Below are 15,990 nucleotides of genomic sequence, written 5' to 3' on the forward strand. Positions count from 1 at the left end.
GTTCTTGACTATAAAGTAGACTTCAATGTTCCCAGTTGTATTAGTTTCCTAAGGTCGCAGTAATGAAGTTTCACAAGCTGGATGCCTGAAAACAACAGACATTTATGCTTCCATAGTTGTGGGGGCCAAAAGTCTAAATTCAAGGTGTTTCTAGGGCCATGCTCTCTCTGAAGGTTCTGGGGAGAAGCTGCTCCACTACTTTTTCTTAGCTTCTTTTTGACTCACCATGGGCATTCAAAAAGACGCTATAAGCCTGGGCATTCCCTGGCTTGTAGATGAGTTGCTCCAACCTCTACCTCCTTCATCACATGGTGCTCTCTGTGTGTCTTGTCCTCTTCTTCTTCTTCTAAGGACATTGATCATACTGGATTAGGGCCCAGTCTACTCCAGAATGCCTTTAATTCACATCTTAATTACATCCACGAAGGTCTTATTTCTAAATGAGGTCACATTCTGAGGTCTTGCAAAGGACATGGAGTTTTGAGGAGATACTATTCTACCCAGTACATCTGCCAACTTCTATATGGAAATAATCCACTTCTTAGCTATGGAGCAAACTCCATAGAATTGTGTCTATTAGTATTCGCCACCTTATTAAACTCCTGACAAAACTCTGTAGATAGGTACAGTATTTTCAAGCCATTGTTGTTTCAAGTATTTTACAGCCTCGCACATAGTTTAAAAAATATCAGTGTCCTACCGGTGCTGTAAAATGTTTCTTCACCACGGAGACAGATGGGATCCTCTTTGTTTCAGATGATAGAAGTAAAACAGAAAACACATTTCTCCTGTGGAAACTCACATGGCTAAGGAAAACAGATGCAAGGAAAATAAACACACTGTTCTGCTGACTCAGAATTTCTGGAGATGTTTTATTTCATCAAGTTAGACTCATTTACAAAATGTTGCCCTGGGAAATCTAAAGTAATTAAGGTAGGACAAAGAAGTAGTAATGCAGAAAGTAAAGGCAGGTAGGGGACAGGACTGCTGCTTTTAGTGGAATCTTCTATATGGAAAGAAAACTGTAGGTAACTTGGGGTGACAAATGTCGTCATTCTAGAGTCCTTCCAATTAAGGGAGTTTGTGGCGGTGGTAAAAACAACAACACAACACCAATATGAGGTTGAAATGAAGTGGAGAGTTTGCCGTTTTTTATTGTAGGAAGTTAATCTGGACCTGAGCAGAAAGCTGGCATGTTCACATACAAATCTGGATGTCTTGTTATAAAATCTGAAGAAAATTATCTGTTAATTTAGGTGCCTTAGTTCATTTGTGTCTAGTCTGAGTTAACTAAGAAAAGACAAAGCTAGTGGTTGTAATGGCATAGACTTTTTCACATTTTCCTAAGGGCTGAAGGATGAACACTAAAAGAATACCAGAAAAAATCTATTGAATTTCTGTTTCTTGCTTTATTCAGCAAATATTCATTGTGGTAGGCCTTGTACTATCAGAATTCTTGCATTTTTAACAACTGTATTTCATTGGAAAACTGCATCCTAGAGATTTTTAGTCTACAAAATAGAAACTTTAAAGAGGAATGTCTCAAAATTTGACCTATTTTAAATTTTATGTGAAAAAGAATGCTTTCTTTGTCCAGCATTTCTGAGAAATGAAGTTTTTCTTACTAAGTACTAATACTTAAAAGATAATTTTTACCAAATGTCTCTGAGGCATACATATAATTGCTATTTTTTTTCCTTCTTGAACATCTAAAAATTCTGTCTGACTTTGTTGGCTGCTATTTGGAAAGTTAAGGCAACTGCAAGAAAAACTGCTAAGGCAAAACTAATTCTAGATTACTCATTCTTACACAGGATAAGGATTTGCTCCAGAACAGTGAAACATGAGATGCCTGAACTACTAGCAGAATAGCTCACCCGTAACATTTATTCTGCCTGATGTTCCCTAACCTTGGAAAATAAGAAGAGCTAATTATAATCTGTTCTCACATTTCTCAAAGAGTTTCACAGAGATGAGTTATTATTAACAGAAATAACTATTGGAAAAATACAGGACTCAAAGTAATTGAAATAAATCCATCTATGCAATAGTTTCTCATAATAATTCCAATAAATAACTTCATTTAGGGCAAGATTAAAACCATCATTGGCCCGAAATATGTGGTTCTTAATTATATGCATCATGACCTTACACTTTTACTTGATAAAGTAATGCCATTATTTTTCCCCAATTACAAACAACACAGTTCTAAGCAGACATTTTAAAATACGGGGAAAAAAATACCAAGACAAAAAGAAAAATAATTCACATTTGGATTTTTCAGAGACAGATATTATATTTTGTATATCTTTCAGGATTTATAGATATCTTTTTTGATTGACAGCTTATTAAAACTGGTTTCACACTTTACCATTTTTCTATGCTTAACAATAGACTCTTGTATTATTTAGCTCTTACATTGGTCATAACTTTCATATTCAACAATATATTGTGCATATTGTCTATTATATGACACAGGTGTTCATGGTCTAAATTATCAATTAGGCACCTCTCAAAATTTTCCACCATAGTGCCACAAACCACAGGGAAGAAGACATTAGTAATAGCACTAAAGGATCACGTTTCTTTAAAGCTTTATGTTTTCTCTTTGACATTCCACTCTATAGTAGATTTGTGTTTACTTCAAATGTCAAATAATAAATTATTTAACTTTTCTCCCCAAATGTTCAAGTAAACCCAATGAATTACATCAGATTTATTTGGTGGTATTGCATACTCCCTAGTACATTGCCGTGGGCATCTGTACACCCCAGTTTGAGGAGTGCTGGTTTAATTTATGACTTTCTGAAAGTATCTGCCTGAATCAATATTGAACCCATTCTGTAGAAGCTATGCCTTAAGACTCTGGATTTTGGAGGAAAGAATGGGTCTGGGGGGAGGTACTTCTATTACACAAAATGACAAAGAGAAAACAGTTCAAGGTTTAATGTCAAAGGTCTTAGTGGGTTTTTTTGTTTTGTTTTGTTTTTAAATCATCCTTGACAATAAAATCTGTTCTATAACATACTGGGAAAGAATAACTTTTATACTTTGGTGAATGTTAGGATGTTGTTCACACAATCAGTTTTCATTGTTATTATGTTATTTTGAAAAACAGTAATTTCTTAGGCTTCATTTCCTAGGCCCTATGTTAGGCTCTGGAGATGAAATACAAGCTCTCAAGCCTCTTTTGCTGACGAGGAGCTTGAAATTAGTAAAATACATATAAATATATATTATTCCATCATATACATATGGAATATATGTATATAAGAAATATATGTAAATATATATTCCAGAATATAAATATATAAAATGATACATATGGAATTATATGTATAGACTGTATGTTACTAATATATATGTTATTAATGTATAACATATCAGCAATATATAATATATATTATATACTTTCATAATATATAATACATACTATAGAATGTATATATAAATAAAAGACAGAGCCAAGAATTAATGGAAGGAGAGAGAGTGAAGATATGAGATACAGAAGACTTATATGGAGCAATAGCTGAGAGGAGTTGAGAAAGCAAATGTTCTAAAAATATGCATTCACTCTTGGGAAGATGGAGATTTTTTTTTTTTCCTGAGACACATGGTGAGAAAAAGAGTTTGGAGGCAGATGCAGGCCCATTTGGAGGTGAAAATGAGAAAATTTAAGGAATTTATCACAAAATGGCTTTATATCTATTCAAAGGACACAAGAAAGTCAGCAGAGTGAAGAACATGCCAGGGAGAAATGGGAGGATTTGAGGATTGCTGGAGAAAATTGGTTCCAGGAAATGAGAAACGCACGCGTCTGGGACCTTAAGAGGCCTAGCTAATGTGATAAACCGAGGTATTAAGTGATCCCAACCAGCATGACCAGCAGCAGTTTTGGAAAATTCAGATGGTTATGTGACCTCAATTGCAAAGATGATTAAAGCCATTATGGCAGAATATGAGATAAATGATCTATTCATATCAATATATGAATATATATCTAGAATCCATTTACAAGGATGTGCTGATAAATAAATGTATTAATATGTGCAAAATGTGTAGCAAATTGCCTGGCACATAGTATTCAAATTTATGTGAACAATTTAAGAAACAGTACATAATAGAATTCAAAATTCAGAATGCAAATAGATTTGGATAAGGTATTAATCATTAAATCTCTAATTACTGGGGGGGAAGTAAGAGGCTGTTTATGGAACCTCAAAAACCAGGAAGCATTCATAATCTAGAATATATATTTTTTCTTATTAATGTTACTAGAAAACGTGTTTAAGAGGAGTAATGAAGATGAGAAAGGGGTGATTACACGAGATTTTTAACCATAAGATTTCAAAAGGGATGATCAGGCCCTGAATGCAACCATGAGAGTGATTTATTGAGGAAGCAGGTGTGTGCTGGTTATTAGAGTCAAAGAAGCTGGCGTTTTAGATAGGGTGCATCACCTGAAGTCGAAAATAACCAGGATTTAGAATCCAGAGAAAAAACTATGAGAAGAATAAAAATTCAGATGAGTGGTCTTAAAAGAAAAGAAACTTTTGAATAGGGATATTAGGAAAAAAAAATCTTTAAAAGAGGCATTGACTACCTAGAAAGACAATAACTCTACTATTTAATATTTTAAAATGGAAGACTCGGGAAGGGAACAAATGGCCCCACTTAGGGGGGAAACATCTTAAACATCAGAAATTCAGATTTCAGTTAAAGAGATGACTTTTTTTAGAAAAGGTGTTCAGTACTTTTTTTTTCTTTTTGAAATAGAATGAGCATTTTAGCTTGTAAAGTAGAAATGGTTTAGAGAAGGAACATAGCTTGGGTAAGGGGAAAGGTTAATACAGATGGAGAAGACAGTCTGGAAGATAATAGGTAACCATAGGGGCCTTTGCCTTGTGCAGTTCTTGTAAACCTTTGGGAATAAGGAAAGTAGAAAATAAAGCTACATTCACAGAACAAAATCTCCTCAGGGTTTCTAAAACAACTTTAGTGCAAAGTTATTTTGTTGCCTACAGGACATGAAACTTTCATGGCAAAGTACATGGGCAGATAAACTTTACTTCTTACTATATATGATTCTTCTTCAATGTGTAAACGGAACTGGGCCCAAAAATAAATGTAATTCCTCAGAAATTCCCAAATATGTAGTATGCTTATATACTAAAACCAAATATTCCTATTTTCTGAAAAAATCACTTACCTCCAGTCACACACTCTGGGGTGAAAGAGATGTCATCAAGAGCAATAAAGATGTCCTCATTTCCATCCAAGTCAGCTTCAAATGCCACCCTGAATGGACCGTTACTGGAGAGAGGTGCATATGCATATGTCCATCCCATTCTTTCATTTCCAATCACTGACCACACCAGGATGTTTAGCCCTGATTCTTCAATGGTATACACCTTTAAAAAATCATTGAAAAATAACTTTTTATGATTGGATGTTAGAAGTATCAGGACATCCAGATGATTGATGAAAGAATGAAATCTCTGGCTATGTAACAGCTCAATATAGTGACTGTTGTATTTTCTATCTGTAGAAATCGTGGCTTATAAAGTGAGCCAATGGAGGTTACATTTTCCTTCATTAGTAGAACTTTCGTTTCCTTTTGTCGTCAACTTCTGTATGTCAAACTGGACATTAAAAAAAAACCTATAACTGCCTTAAGCATTTAAAAAGCTGAAAGAGATATAAACACAAATTTTTTATTGTTAAAGAACTTTGTCTAGGTTAGACTAAGGGTATGCGACTACAGAAAAAGAAGACCCTCATTATACATGAATGTGATAAATGAATATCAGATTATAGAAGTCATTTTGAAAACCACAGTAATGTGCAGAAAATATTTTAACATTCTGACAGATGGAAAATCTTCCTGGATTATCCAACATTGATATTTAGCAATTTTTAAAATAGTTCAGTGACTAAAAAATGCAACAAACAAGAAATGAAATAGACATAGTTACCTTTGAAATCAACAAACATGCAAGATGCTAATATTTTTGTTTATCAGTAGAAATGATTCAAAACCAAATATGCCATTTTCTAGTGCTATTTAAAAAATTCTATACTTAATGAGAAAAAAGGTAAGGATAAAGAGTTATATTTCTATAGTCTCTTTTTGCACCTAAATTTTATAGTTATCAGATGCCAAAGTTATATCTAATTTGGTAATAGAGTAATATTTATATACCATGCCACATATAATTCAATGCTTATATATATAATACTATTTATTTCTCTCTCTCTCGCTATATATATATTTGGCTTATAGTATACTTCAGCAATCATTTATGCAATCCTTTTTTTCATATGGGAAAAATAAGACCCAGAGAAAAGAAAACATATGGATATTAATTTTCTTCTATTGCAATAGTACATTTTTCCAATGACCTCCCTCTTACTAAAAAATCTTACTGTCTCACTATCTTAGTGTCAAAATTTATCTACAGTTAACTTATCCTATAAAATATATCCAAAATTTATACTACGAGAAGGAAAGAATAATTCCAGTCATCTTATTACATATTATGATATTAAATTGACATTCCAGAAACACTACCAAGAATCACCAAATATTTAAAAGCCAGAAGTTAAAAATGTTGCTAGTGTCTGCAGGTACAAAAGAAATCTAAAATCAATTTCAGAAATCTATCTGTTAATGGAAATTAAATAAAACAAAAATAAATCAAGATGATTATAAATGAAAGAAAAATTAAAAACTTGGCCAAAGTTTGGAAACCTGAAATGTGAGACTTTAACCCTAAAATAAAATTGGACGTTTTGGAAAAGATGATACTCAAGACATTCCTCGAGCAAAAACATTACTTTTAATATTGATCCTTTAATTAACAAAATAAGCTAGGATTCAATCTGAAGGGAATTTGGATCCATTGACTACTTCCAGTCTGACACGTAAGTACCCATTCCAAAGAATCTTCAGCTCCAGGATGTGGTGGATACTTGGTTTATAAGTTTATGCAATTATTTTTCTATTTATTAAAAACTAAAACTAAAAAGATATAAAGTTTCTAATTCAACTTGTCAATAACAGGACAACTATACAGAACCTATTTAAAGTGAACTCTGATTTTTGCACAAATCTTGGTTTACAACACAACTTAAAAATGAATGGCTTTATTATATTTATTTTGTAATTTTTTTTCTGGCAAAATTAGTTTAGAAAGCCAAATTACATGAAAATGTAACTCCAACACTTCGTTTTTCCCCCAAACCTCAGCACACATTTATTTTATTTATTAATGTACCCATTTTTATTGGTTTTGCAGTTTACTTTTCTCTCTGCATTTAGTCTTTTAAATTTTCAACCAATTCTACACGCTCTCGTCAAATTCATTTTCGTTCCATTCTCTTCTTACTCTGCTTCTCAAAACCACACCATGACATTCCCGCCCCACGTCATGAGCATGAAACTCTCCAATAGGCGTCAACACATCTTACTCTATTATTTGACCCTACCCCTAGTCCCAATTAATTCTGGTCAACTTTACTAACTTACTACTTATATCAATGAAATGACAAGTTTGTAGGTTATTTAGTTCATAACATGTATTTATAATAGTCCAGTGTATTATATTGAATAAGTACATGTTATGTCAAGTGTTTTCATAGTCACTGTGGCTGATGGGAAAACTAGAACTATTGTTTAAGAACTCATAATGTTGTTTATTCATTATGTCTGGTGGGAAACCCACTAACAACTAAAAGTGTAGCATGAATTTCTGACCTTCAATGGAAATAATATTATTGTATTCTGAGGGTTTTTTGTGATAACTCTCAGCAAAATGCTCAATTTTAATAACTTTTAAATGTCGATAATTTTGAAAAACTACAATGGGTAACATCCTTGAAAAATAATTGATTCTAATTCCATTTGTTTCTGATTCTACATTTATTAAACATACTTTATTAAAATGGTAACTCATCACAGTAATAATTGTTTGAAATAGCTTTCTAAAAATCAATTGCTGGATGAATTTGGCTATTTCTATTTTAATAATTTTAATTTTAGTCAAACACAGACCCAGTAATATATTATCTGTCATCATTATATAATGTAAAGCAATAATTTTAGCATAATTTTAGCATAAAATATGGATTCAAAGAACATATAAAGATTAAATTATAATAGAGTTTATGTTATCATCAAGGGTTATATTGTATGCAAAGTTATATCAAAGCTATAGCACATAATGTAGAACATTAAAAACTTAAAGAGAACTTGCTAAATTTAAACATAGATAAACAAAGTGATGTCATCTAAACCTAACTATTAAATTATCAAATTAAATCTATGTTAAATTTTTTGATGAAAAAATGCCTCAACATTTATTTTGAATGAAGATTCCTTTGAAGGAAAACATTCAGCAATAGATATAAAGAGGTAATAGAAAATATGGGTGTTAATTACTCAATTCCAGAATACATGGTTTATTAAGCCATGCTTGCATTTCTCTAAAGGAATACCTGAGACTGGGTATTCCTTTAGAGAAATAAGGTTTAATTGTCTCACAGTTCTTCAGGCTCTCCAGGAAGCCGGCACCAGCAACTGCTTCTGGGGAGGCTTCAGGCAGCTTTTACTCATGGCAGAAGGCCACTTGGGGGCAGGTACATTACTTAGGGAAAGCAGAAACAGGAGAGAGAGTGCTGGGGTGGGTGGTGTGCCACACTTTACAACAACCAGATTTTGTAAGAACTCACAGACTATGAGCCATGAGAAATCTATCCCCATGACCCCATGATTTGGAGGGGATTCCAAACTACATCAGATGTGTATTAGAGACGATCTACTTCAATAATGTCCTTGTATCTAAGTTGGCCGGGTAAGGGTTTGAAAGAAAATGATTAGGAGTGTTTCCTGAAATTCCTCTCCTGCAGTATCCAGACACTCCTGGTGCCTGCAATGTTAAAGTCAGGTCACTGGCACTGACCGGAAGTCTCTGAGTAAAATCTTGCTATCAGAAATACTGCATTTCATTAGGTGTGTAGCTTATTAAAACCAGTGTGTGAAATGCATCAGTGAGAGGACAATGTGATGTTTCTTGGCCCCAGCTACACTCAGTTGTTTTATTAAGGGTCTGCTCTTTAGTTACCACTGATAAGGCAAAGCAATGAACTGAGTTACTGCTTAATCCTTAGAAATGCATAGTTTCCTATGGGTTAGTTTGAAAATACTTAAATTATATATAAGAAAAAAGAAAAAATATCTAAATTAATAGAAAGGGAAATTTCCCTTGAAGAAAAGAGGTTATAGGTTTTAAGGTGGGTTAATACAGGATGGACATAACAACGCCACTGACATTAATGAAAATGTAGCTCATTCCCATATTTTTTGTCGTATGTCTCCTAAGTGATGTATGAGTGTAGGATAAGATCAATTAACTGCCCTCTACAGCTTCAGAATTGCAGATATATAGAGAGATCAAACAATCCATTCACTATACATGGCACAGATTTGCAGTCTCTGGTCTGGCATATAAGGAACTGGAAATCACTGCTCCAGTCTTCACATACAAAAAAGCTGAATAAACAGAAAACCAACAACTATTCTTAGATTCATTAGAGCAGTGATCCCCAATATTTTTGGTGCCAGGGACCCTTTCGTGGAAGACAACTTTTTCCACGGATGGAGTGGCAGGGGAAATGGTTTTGCAACGAAACTGCTCCACCTCAGATCATCAGGCATTAGTTAGACTCTCAAAAGGACCGCAAAATCTAGATTCCTCAGATGCGCAGGTCGCAACAGAGTTCACTGATGGACATTTGGGTCGGTTCCAAGTCTTTGCTATTGTGAACAGTGCTGCAATAAGCATACACGTGCATGTGTCTTTATAGTAGGATGATTTTTAATCCTTTGGGTATACAACCAGTAATGGGATTGCTGGGTCTAGATTCTTGAGGAGTCACCACACTGTCTTCCACAATGGTTGAACTAATTTACACTCCCACCAACAGTGTAAAAGAGTTCCTATTTCTCCACATCCTCTCCAGCATCTGTTGTTTCTTGACTTTTTAATGATCGCCATTCTAACTGGCATGAGATGGTATCTCATTGTGGTTTTGACTTGCATTTCTCTAGGGAACAGTGCTGATGAGCTTTTTTTCATATGTTTGTTGGCCACATAAATGTCTTCTCTTGAGAAGTGTGTGTTTATATCCCTTGCCCACTTTTTGATGGGGTGGTTTTTTTCTTGTAAATTTAAGTTCCTTGTAGATTATGGATATTAGCCCTTTGTCAGATGGATAGATTGCAAACATTTTCTCCCATTTTGTAGGTTGCCTACTCACTCTGATAATAGTTTCTTTTGCTGTGCAGAAGCTCTTTAGTTTAATTAGATCCCCTGTGTCAAATCTGGCTTTTGTTGCCATTGCTTTTGGTGTTTCAGTCATGAAGTCTTTCACCAGACAGATTCACAGGTGAATTCTACACAATTTTCAACAACACATAGGTCAAGGAAGTTCCAAGAGAAATTTTTAAATATTCTATTACAATTAAAAATAAAAATACACCTAATCAAAGTTTATGGATGAAGTGCAGCTGTGCTTAGAGGAAAATTTTATAGCACTGAATGCATATATTGGAAAGTAAGAAAGACTGGAAATAAATAAAAAGTTGATTCTTTGAAAAGATCAATAAAATTGCTAAATCTCTAGCCAGGCTACCTGAGGAAAAAAGAGAGAAAATCCAAAGCATTAATATTGAAAATGACAAAAAAAATCATCACTACTGATCCCATGAATATTGAAAGAGTAATGAAAAACATTATTATTATTGAGACAGAGTCTTGCTCTGTCACCTAGGCTGGAGGGCAGTGGTGCACTCTTGGCTCACTGCAACCTCTGCCTCCCCAAGTTCAAGCAATTCTCTCACCTCAGCCTCTTGAGTAGCTGGGATTACAGTCACCTGCCACCACATCTGGCTAATTTTTGTGTTTTAGTAGAGATGAGTTTCACTGTGTTGGCCAGGCTGGTCTTAAATCCCTGACCTCAAGTGATCTGCCCACCCTGGCCTTCCAAAGTTCTGGGATTACAGGCATTGAGTCACTGCATCCAGTGAAAAATTATTAATATATACCACATATTTGATAATCTAGATGTAACTGACCAATTCCTCACTCACTACTCTCTGCCTCCTTATGTTCTAGCACAAGGTTACATTGCCAACCCTCTTAAATACTAGAAACACTCCTGACTTAGGGCTTCACATGACTTTTTCTCTGTCTGAAATGTTCTCCCTCTGACATCCATATTTGCATGGCCCACTTCCCCACTTCCTCCAAGTGTTTGCTCAATGTTACATTCTTAATGAAGCTTGCTCTGATGATGGTTTTAAAAAGGAAGTCATGCCCAGATTTTCCAATCCTCTTACACTCCTTTACTTTTGATAGGGTTTAGATGTTTGTCCCCTCTAAATCTCATGTGGAAATGTGATCCCCAATGTTGAAGGTAAGTCTGGTAGGAGGTGTTTGGGTCATGGAGGCAAATCCTTCATAAATGGCTTGATGCCCTCTGCTGAGTAATAAGTGAGTTTTTGCCAGGTGTTTAAATAAGCCTGGCCACATGAGCTCAGCATCACTGATTATTAGAGAAATGCAAATCAAAACCACAATGAGATGTAGAGTCAAGCCCTACAGGGTCATGGGGTGTCCCCTATCACTGTGCTGAGGCACTGGATCCAAGAAGTAAAGAGACAGGACACAGAAGGACTGGAAAAGACAGCTGGGCTCAGGGGGCCATGGCACCTAGAAGCAGAGAAATGCAAGGCCCCGAATGTCCAGGAGGGTCTGTATTTATTGGGTATAGGTTAGGGGGCAGGGTACTAAGTCTGGTCATCTTAAGAACAGTCATAAGGTCAACACAATGACATGTGCGATACGCAAAGGGTCCACCCCCATTAGGTCACCGAGGCAAGGAGGTGGACCGTGCACAGTGAAGACGGTACAGCGTGCAATATCTCTTATCTAGGGGCAGGCTACTTCTAAGGAATTCTATAGGAGGATGCTTTTGGTCAGTACTGTAGCTCAAGAGCTGATAGGGTATACAGCCACCTGCTGGCAGCTTCCAGTGATTTCTATAGCAGGATGCTTTTGAGTCAGTACCTAGCAACAGAGCTGACAAGGTATACAGCCACCTAGGCACGATTATACCAGAGGGATTTTAAGCCTCAGACGCTCGTGGGATTGCTGGTCTGAGGGAAGTCTTCCACAAGAACTGGACGCAAGGTACTATAACCCCTTTTTCAGGAGGAGTGGCTCTTCCTCCAAGCCTGCCATACAGCGGGTATCTTTACGATACCAAATGCTGCTACCTGGGCCATAGATTTTTGTCCTAGTATAACTGTTTTTTCCTTAAATCATGCTCTGCACCATGTCTGCTCTAGACATTCCTCTGACCATAAGCTGCTTATTCCTTAATCCATGCTCTATATTGTGTCTATTCTAGGCATTCCTCTGTGAACTAAAATATAATTACATATATGTGGAAATAACTGAGTAGTAACACTGTAAACTAAGATATTCTTCAGGCACTAATTGTGCTGGGGATCTGCTTAGCTCTCCTTCCTTGGTACCCAGATGGGGAGTTACTCACAATGAGATACCATCTAATGCCAGTCAGAATGGCAATTATTAAAGAGTCAAGAAACAACAGATGCTGGTGAGGCTGTGGAGAAACAGGAACACTTTTACATTGTTGGTGGGAATGTAAATTAGCTCAACCATTGTGTAAGACAGTATGGTGATTTCTCAAAGATCCAGAACCAGAAACATCATTTGACCCAGCAATCCCATTATTGTGAATATACCCAAAGGAATATAAATCGTTCTGTTATAAAGATACATGCATGAGTATGCATATTGCAGCAATATTCACAGTAGCAAAGACATGGAGTCAACCCAAATGCCCATCAATGATAGACTGGATAAAGAAAATGTAGTATGTATACACCACAGACTACTATGCATCCATAAAATGGAATGAGATCATGTCCTTTGCAGGGACATGGATGCTCACTGACAAGTGGGATCTGAACAATGAGAACACATGGACACAGGGAAGGAAACAACACACTGGGGCCTGTGGGGGGTGAGGTGTGGGGAGGAAGAGCATTAGAAAAAATAGCTAATGTACTGCACGCTGGGCTTGATATCTAGGTGATGGGTTGGTAGGTGCAGCAAACCACCATGGCACACATTTACCTACGTAACAAACCAGCATATCCTGAACATGTACCCTCAAACTTAAAATAAAAATTTAAATTAATAAAAAAAAGAAAGAAAAAGCTTGGCACTGCCTCCTCCCTCTATCTCTTGCTTCTGCTCTCAGCAGAAGCCCGCTACCCCTTCACTTTCTACAATGATTGGAAACTTCCTGAGGCCTCACCAGAAGTAGATGCTGGAACCAAGCTTCCCGTACAAGCTGCAGAACTGTGAGCCAAAACAAACCTCTTTTCTTTATAAATTACTTGACTTCAGGTATTTCTTTTTAGCAAAACAAGTGGACTAATACAACTGAGTTCCATAAACCTTAAAGATACTACACAACCTGCTTATTACATCTGCTTACTGCCTGTGTCTTTCACTATAATATAAATGCCATGAAGGCAGGGAGTTTTGCGTGTTTTGCTTATTTATGCACCCTAAATGCCTAGAGCACTGCCAGGTACATAATAAGTACTCAATAAATATTTCCTAAAGAATAAAAGAGTGGGAAAGTTAAGGATTTAAGAACTTTAGAGTTAGAAAGGACCTTGGAGATCTTCTCACCTTCAGAGAGAATAAGGAATGTGCCTTTGTTACAGTCAATAATGGAAGTAGAGTAGAATCTCATGTGTTTCACTGTGTAATTGATACCACAGCACAACATCATGTATGCTACCTCCATCTATTTTAGGATGTTTTTATCACCTATTTATTACAGGGAGAATAATTTTTTTCATTTATTTGTTACAAGGAGAATAATAAATACATATGCTCAGAGCTGAGATATATTACTGATAAAGAAGGTAATAAATGGTCTTTGATGGAATTTTGAAGTAGATTTTACTTTATTCATCAGTTTCTGAATAACAAAAAGCCCCAGGTTTTAATTTAAATAGGAGATTTAACACTAGAAATCAGGGAATTTAGTTAAGAAGAGTATACAATTTTTTTAAAAGCAGTACAAGCTGTTGAAATCGTAAATGAAATTTAGAAGGAGTGTATACATTTCTGGACACATACACCCTGAAATTGAATCCCTGAACAGACCAATAACAAGTTCTGAAACTGAAGAAGTAACCAATAGCCTTACAACCAAAATATCTTTGATGAACATGAATGTAAAAATCCTTAGGAAAAAAATACTGGCAAACTAATCCAGCAGCACATCAAAAACTTACCACAATCAAGTAGTCTTCATCCCTAGGATCCAAGTTTCGTTCAACATACAGATATCAATATATGTGATTCACTGCATAAACAGAACTAAAGTCAAAAACCACATGGTTATCTTAATAGATGCAGAAAGGCTTTCACTGAGATTCAACATCTGTTCCGGTTAAAAACTCTCAATAGACTAGATATTGAAGGAATATACCTCAAAATAATAAGACCCATATATAACAGACCCACAGCCAATATTATACTGAATGGACAAAAGCTAGAAGCATTCCCCTTGAAAATCAGCACAAGATAAGGATGCACTCTCTCACCACTCCTATTCAACATAGTACTGACAGTCCTGGACAGGACAATTAAGTCAGATAAAGAAATAAAGAGCTTCCAAATAAGAAGAGAGAAACTAAATTACCCTTGTTTGCAGGCAACATGATCCTAAATCTAAAAATTTAAGATCAAAGCAAAAGGTTCAAAAGCTGATAAGCAACTTCAGCAAAGTCTCAAGACACAAAATCAACATACAAAAATTAGTAGCATCCCTATATACCAACAACAGTCAAGCCAAGAGCTGAACTGGGAATAAAATGAATGAAATACTTAGGAATACAGTGAAATAGGGAGGTGAAAGATCTCTTCAATGAAAGAAAACAGTGCTGAAAAAAATCAGAGATGACATCAACAAATGGAAAAATATTCCATGCTTATAAATAGGAAGAATCAATATCATAAAAACGGTCATACTGCCCAAAGCAATTTATAGATTTAAAGCTATTCCCATTAAACTACCATTGACATTCTTCACAGAACTAGTAAAGACTATTTGAAAATTTATTTGGAACCAAAAAATAGCCAGAATTGCCAAAGCAATCCTAAGCAAAAAGAACAAAGCTGGAGGCACCATGCTACCTGACTTCAAACTATACGTCAGGGCTATAGTAATCAGAACAGCAAGGTAGTGTGGTACAAGAACAGACATACAGACCAATGAAACAGAACAGAGAACTCAGAAATAAGACCACATACCTAAAACAATCTGATCCTTACCCATTAGTTATTAGGTAACAAGTAATGGGGAAAGGATGCCCTATTCAATAAATGGTGCTAGGATAACTGGCTAGCCATATGCAGAAGATTGAAATTGGACAACCTCCTTACACCATATACAACAATTAACTCAAGATGGATTAAAGGCTTAAATGTAAAATCCAAAACTATAAACACCCTCAAATTTAACCTAAGCAATACCATTCAGGAGATGGGCATGGGGGAAGATTTTATGACAGATGCTAAAAGCAATTGCAAAAATTGACACATGGGATCTAATTAAACTAAAGAGCTTCTGCACAGTAAAACAATTAACAGAGTAAACAGACAACCTACAGAATGGGAGGAAATATTTGCAAACTGTACATCTTATAAAGATCTAATATCCAGCAACTCTAAAGAACTTAAGTTTACAGAAACAAAAGCAATCCTATTAAAATATGGGCAAAGGACATGAAAAGATACTTTTCAAAAGAAGACCTACATGCAGCCAACAATCATCTGAAAAAAAAAGCTCAATCACAGATCTTTAGAGAAATGC

General features: G+C 35.5%; 1 protein-coding gene across 1 annotated transcript in view; it reads right to left on the reverse strand.

The window, feature by feature from the left end:
* Positions 1–15,990, reverse strand: part of MALRD1 (MAM and LDL receptor class A domain containing 1) — a 609,315-nt gene that overhangs the window by 143,784 nt on the left and 449,541 nt on the right. The window contains exon 33 of the mRNA XM_064368444.1: positions 5,210–5,411. Within this exon, the coding sequence (XP_064224514.1) occupies positions 5,210–5,411 (202 nt within the window). The remainder of the gene's footprint in view (positions 1–5,209; positions 5,412–15,990) is intronic.

This window comes from Aotus nancymaae, unplaced genomic scaffold (assembly GCF_030222135.1).
Source record: "Aotus nancymaae isolate 86718 unplaced genomic scaffold, 86718_ANA_hifiasm-v0.15.2.pri h1tg000077l, whole genome shotgun sequence".
Lineage (NCBI taxonomy): Eukaryota > Metazoa > Chordata > Mammalia > Primates > Aotidae > Aotus > Aotus nancymaae.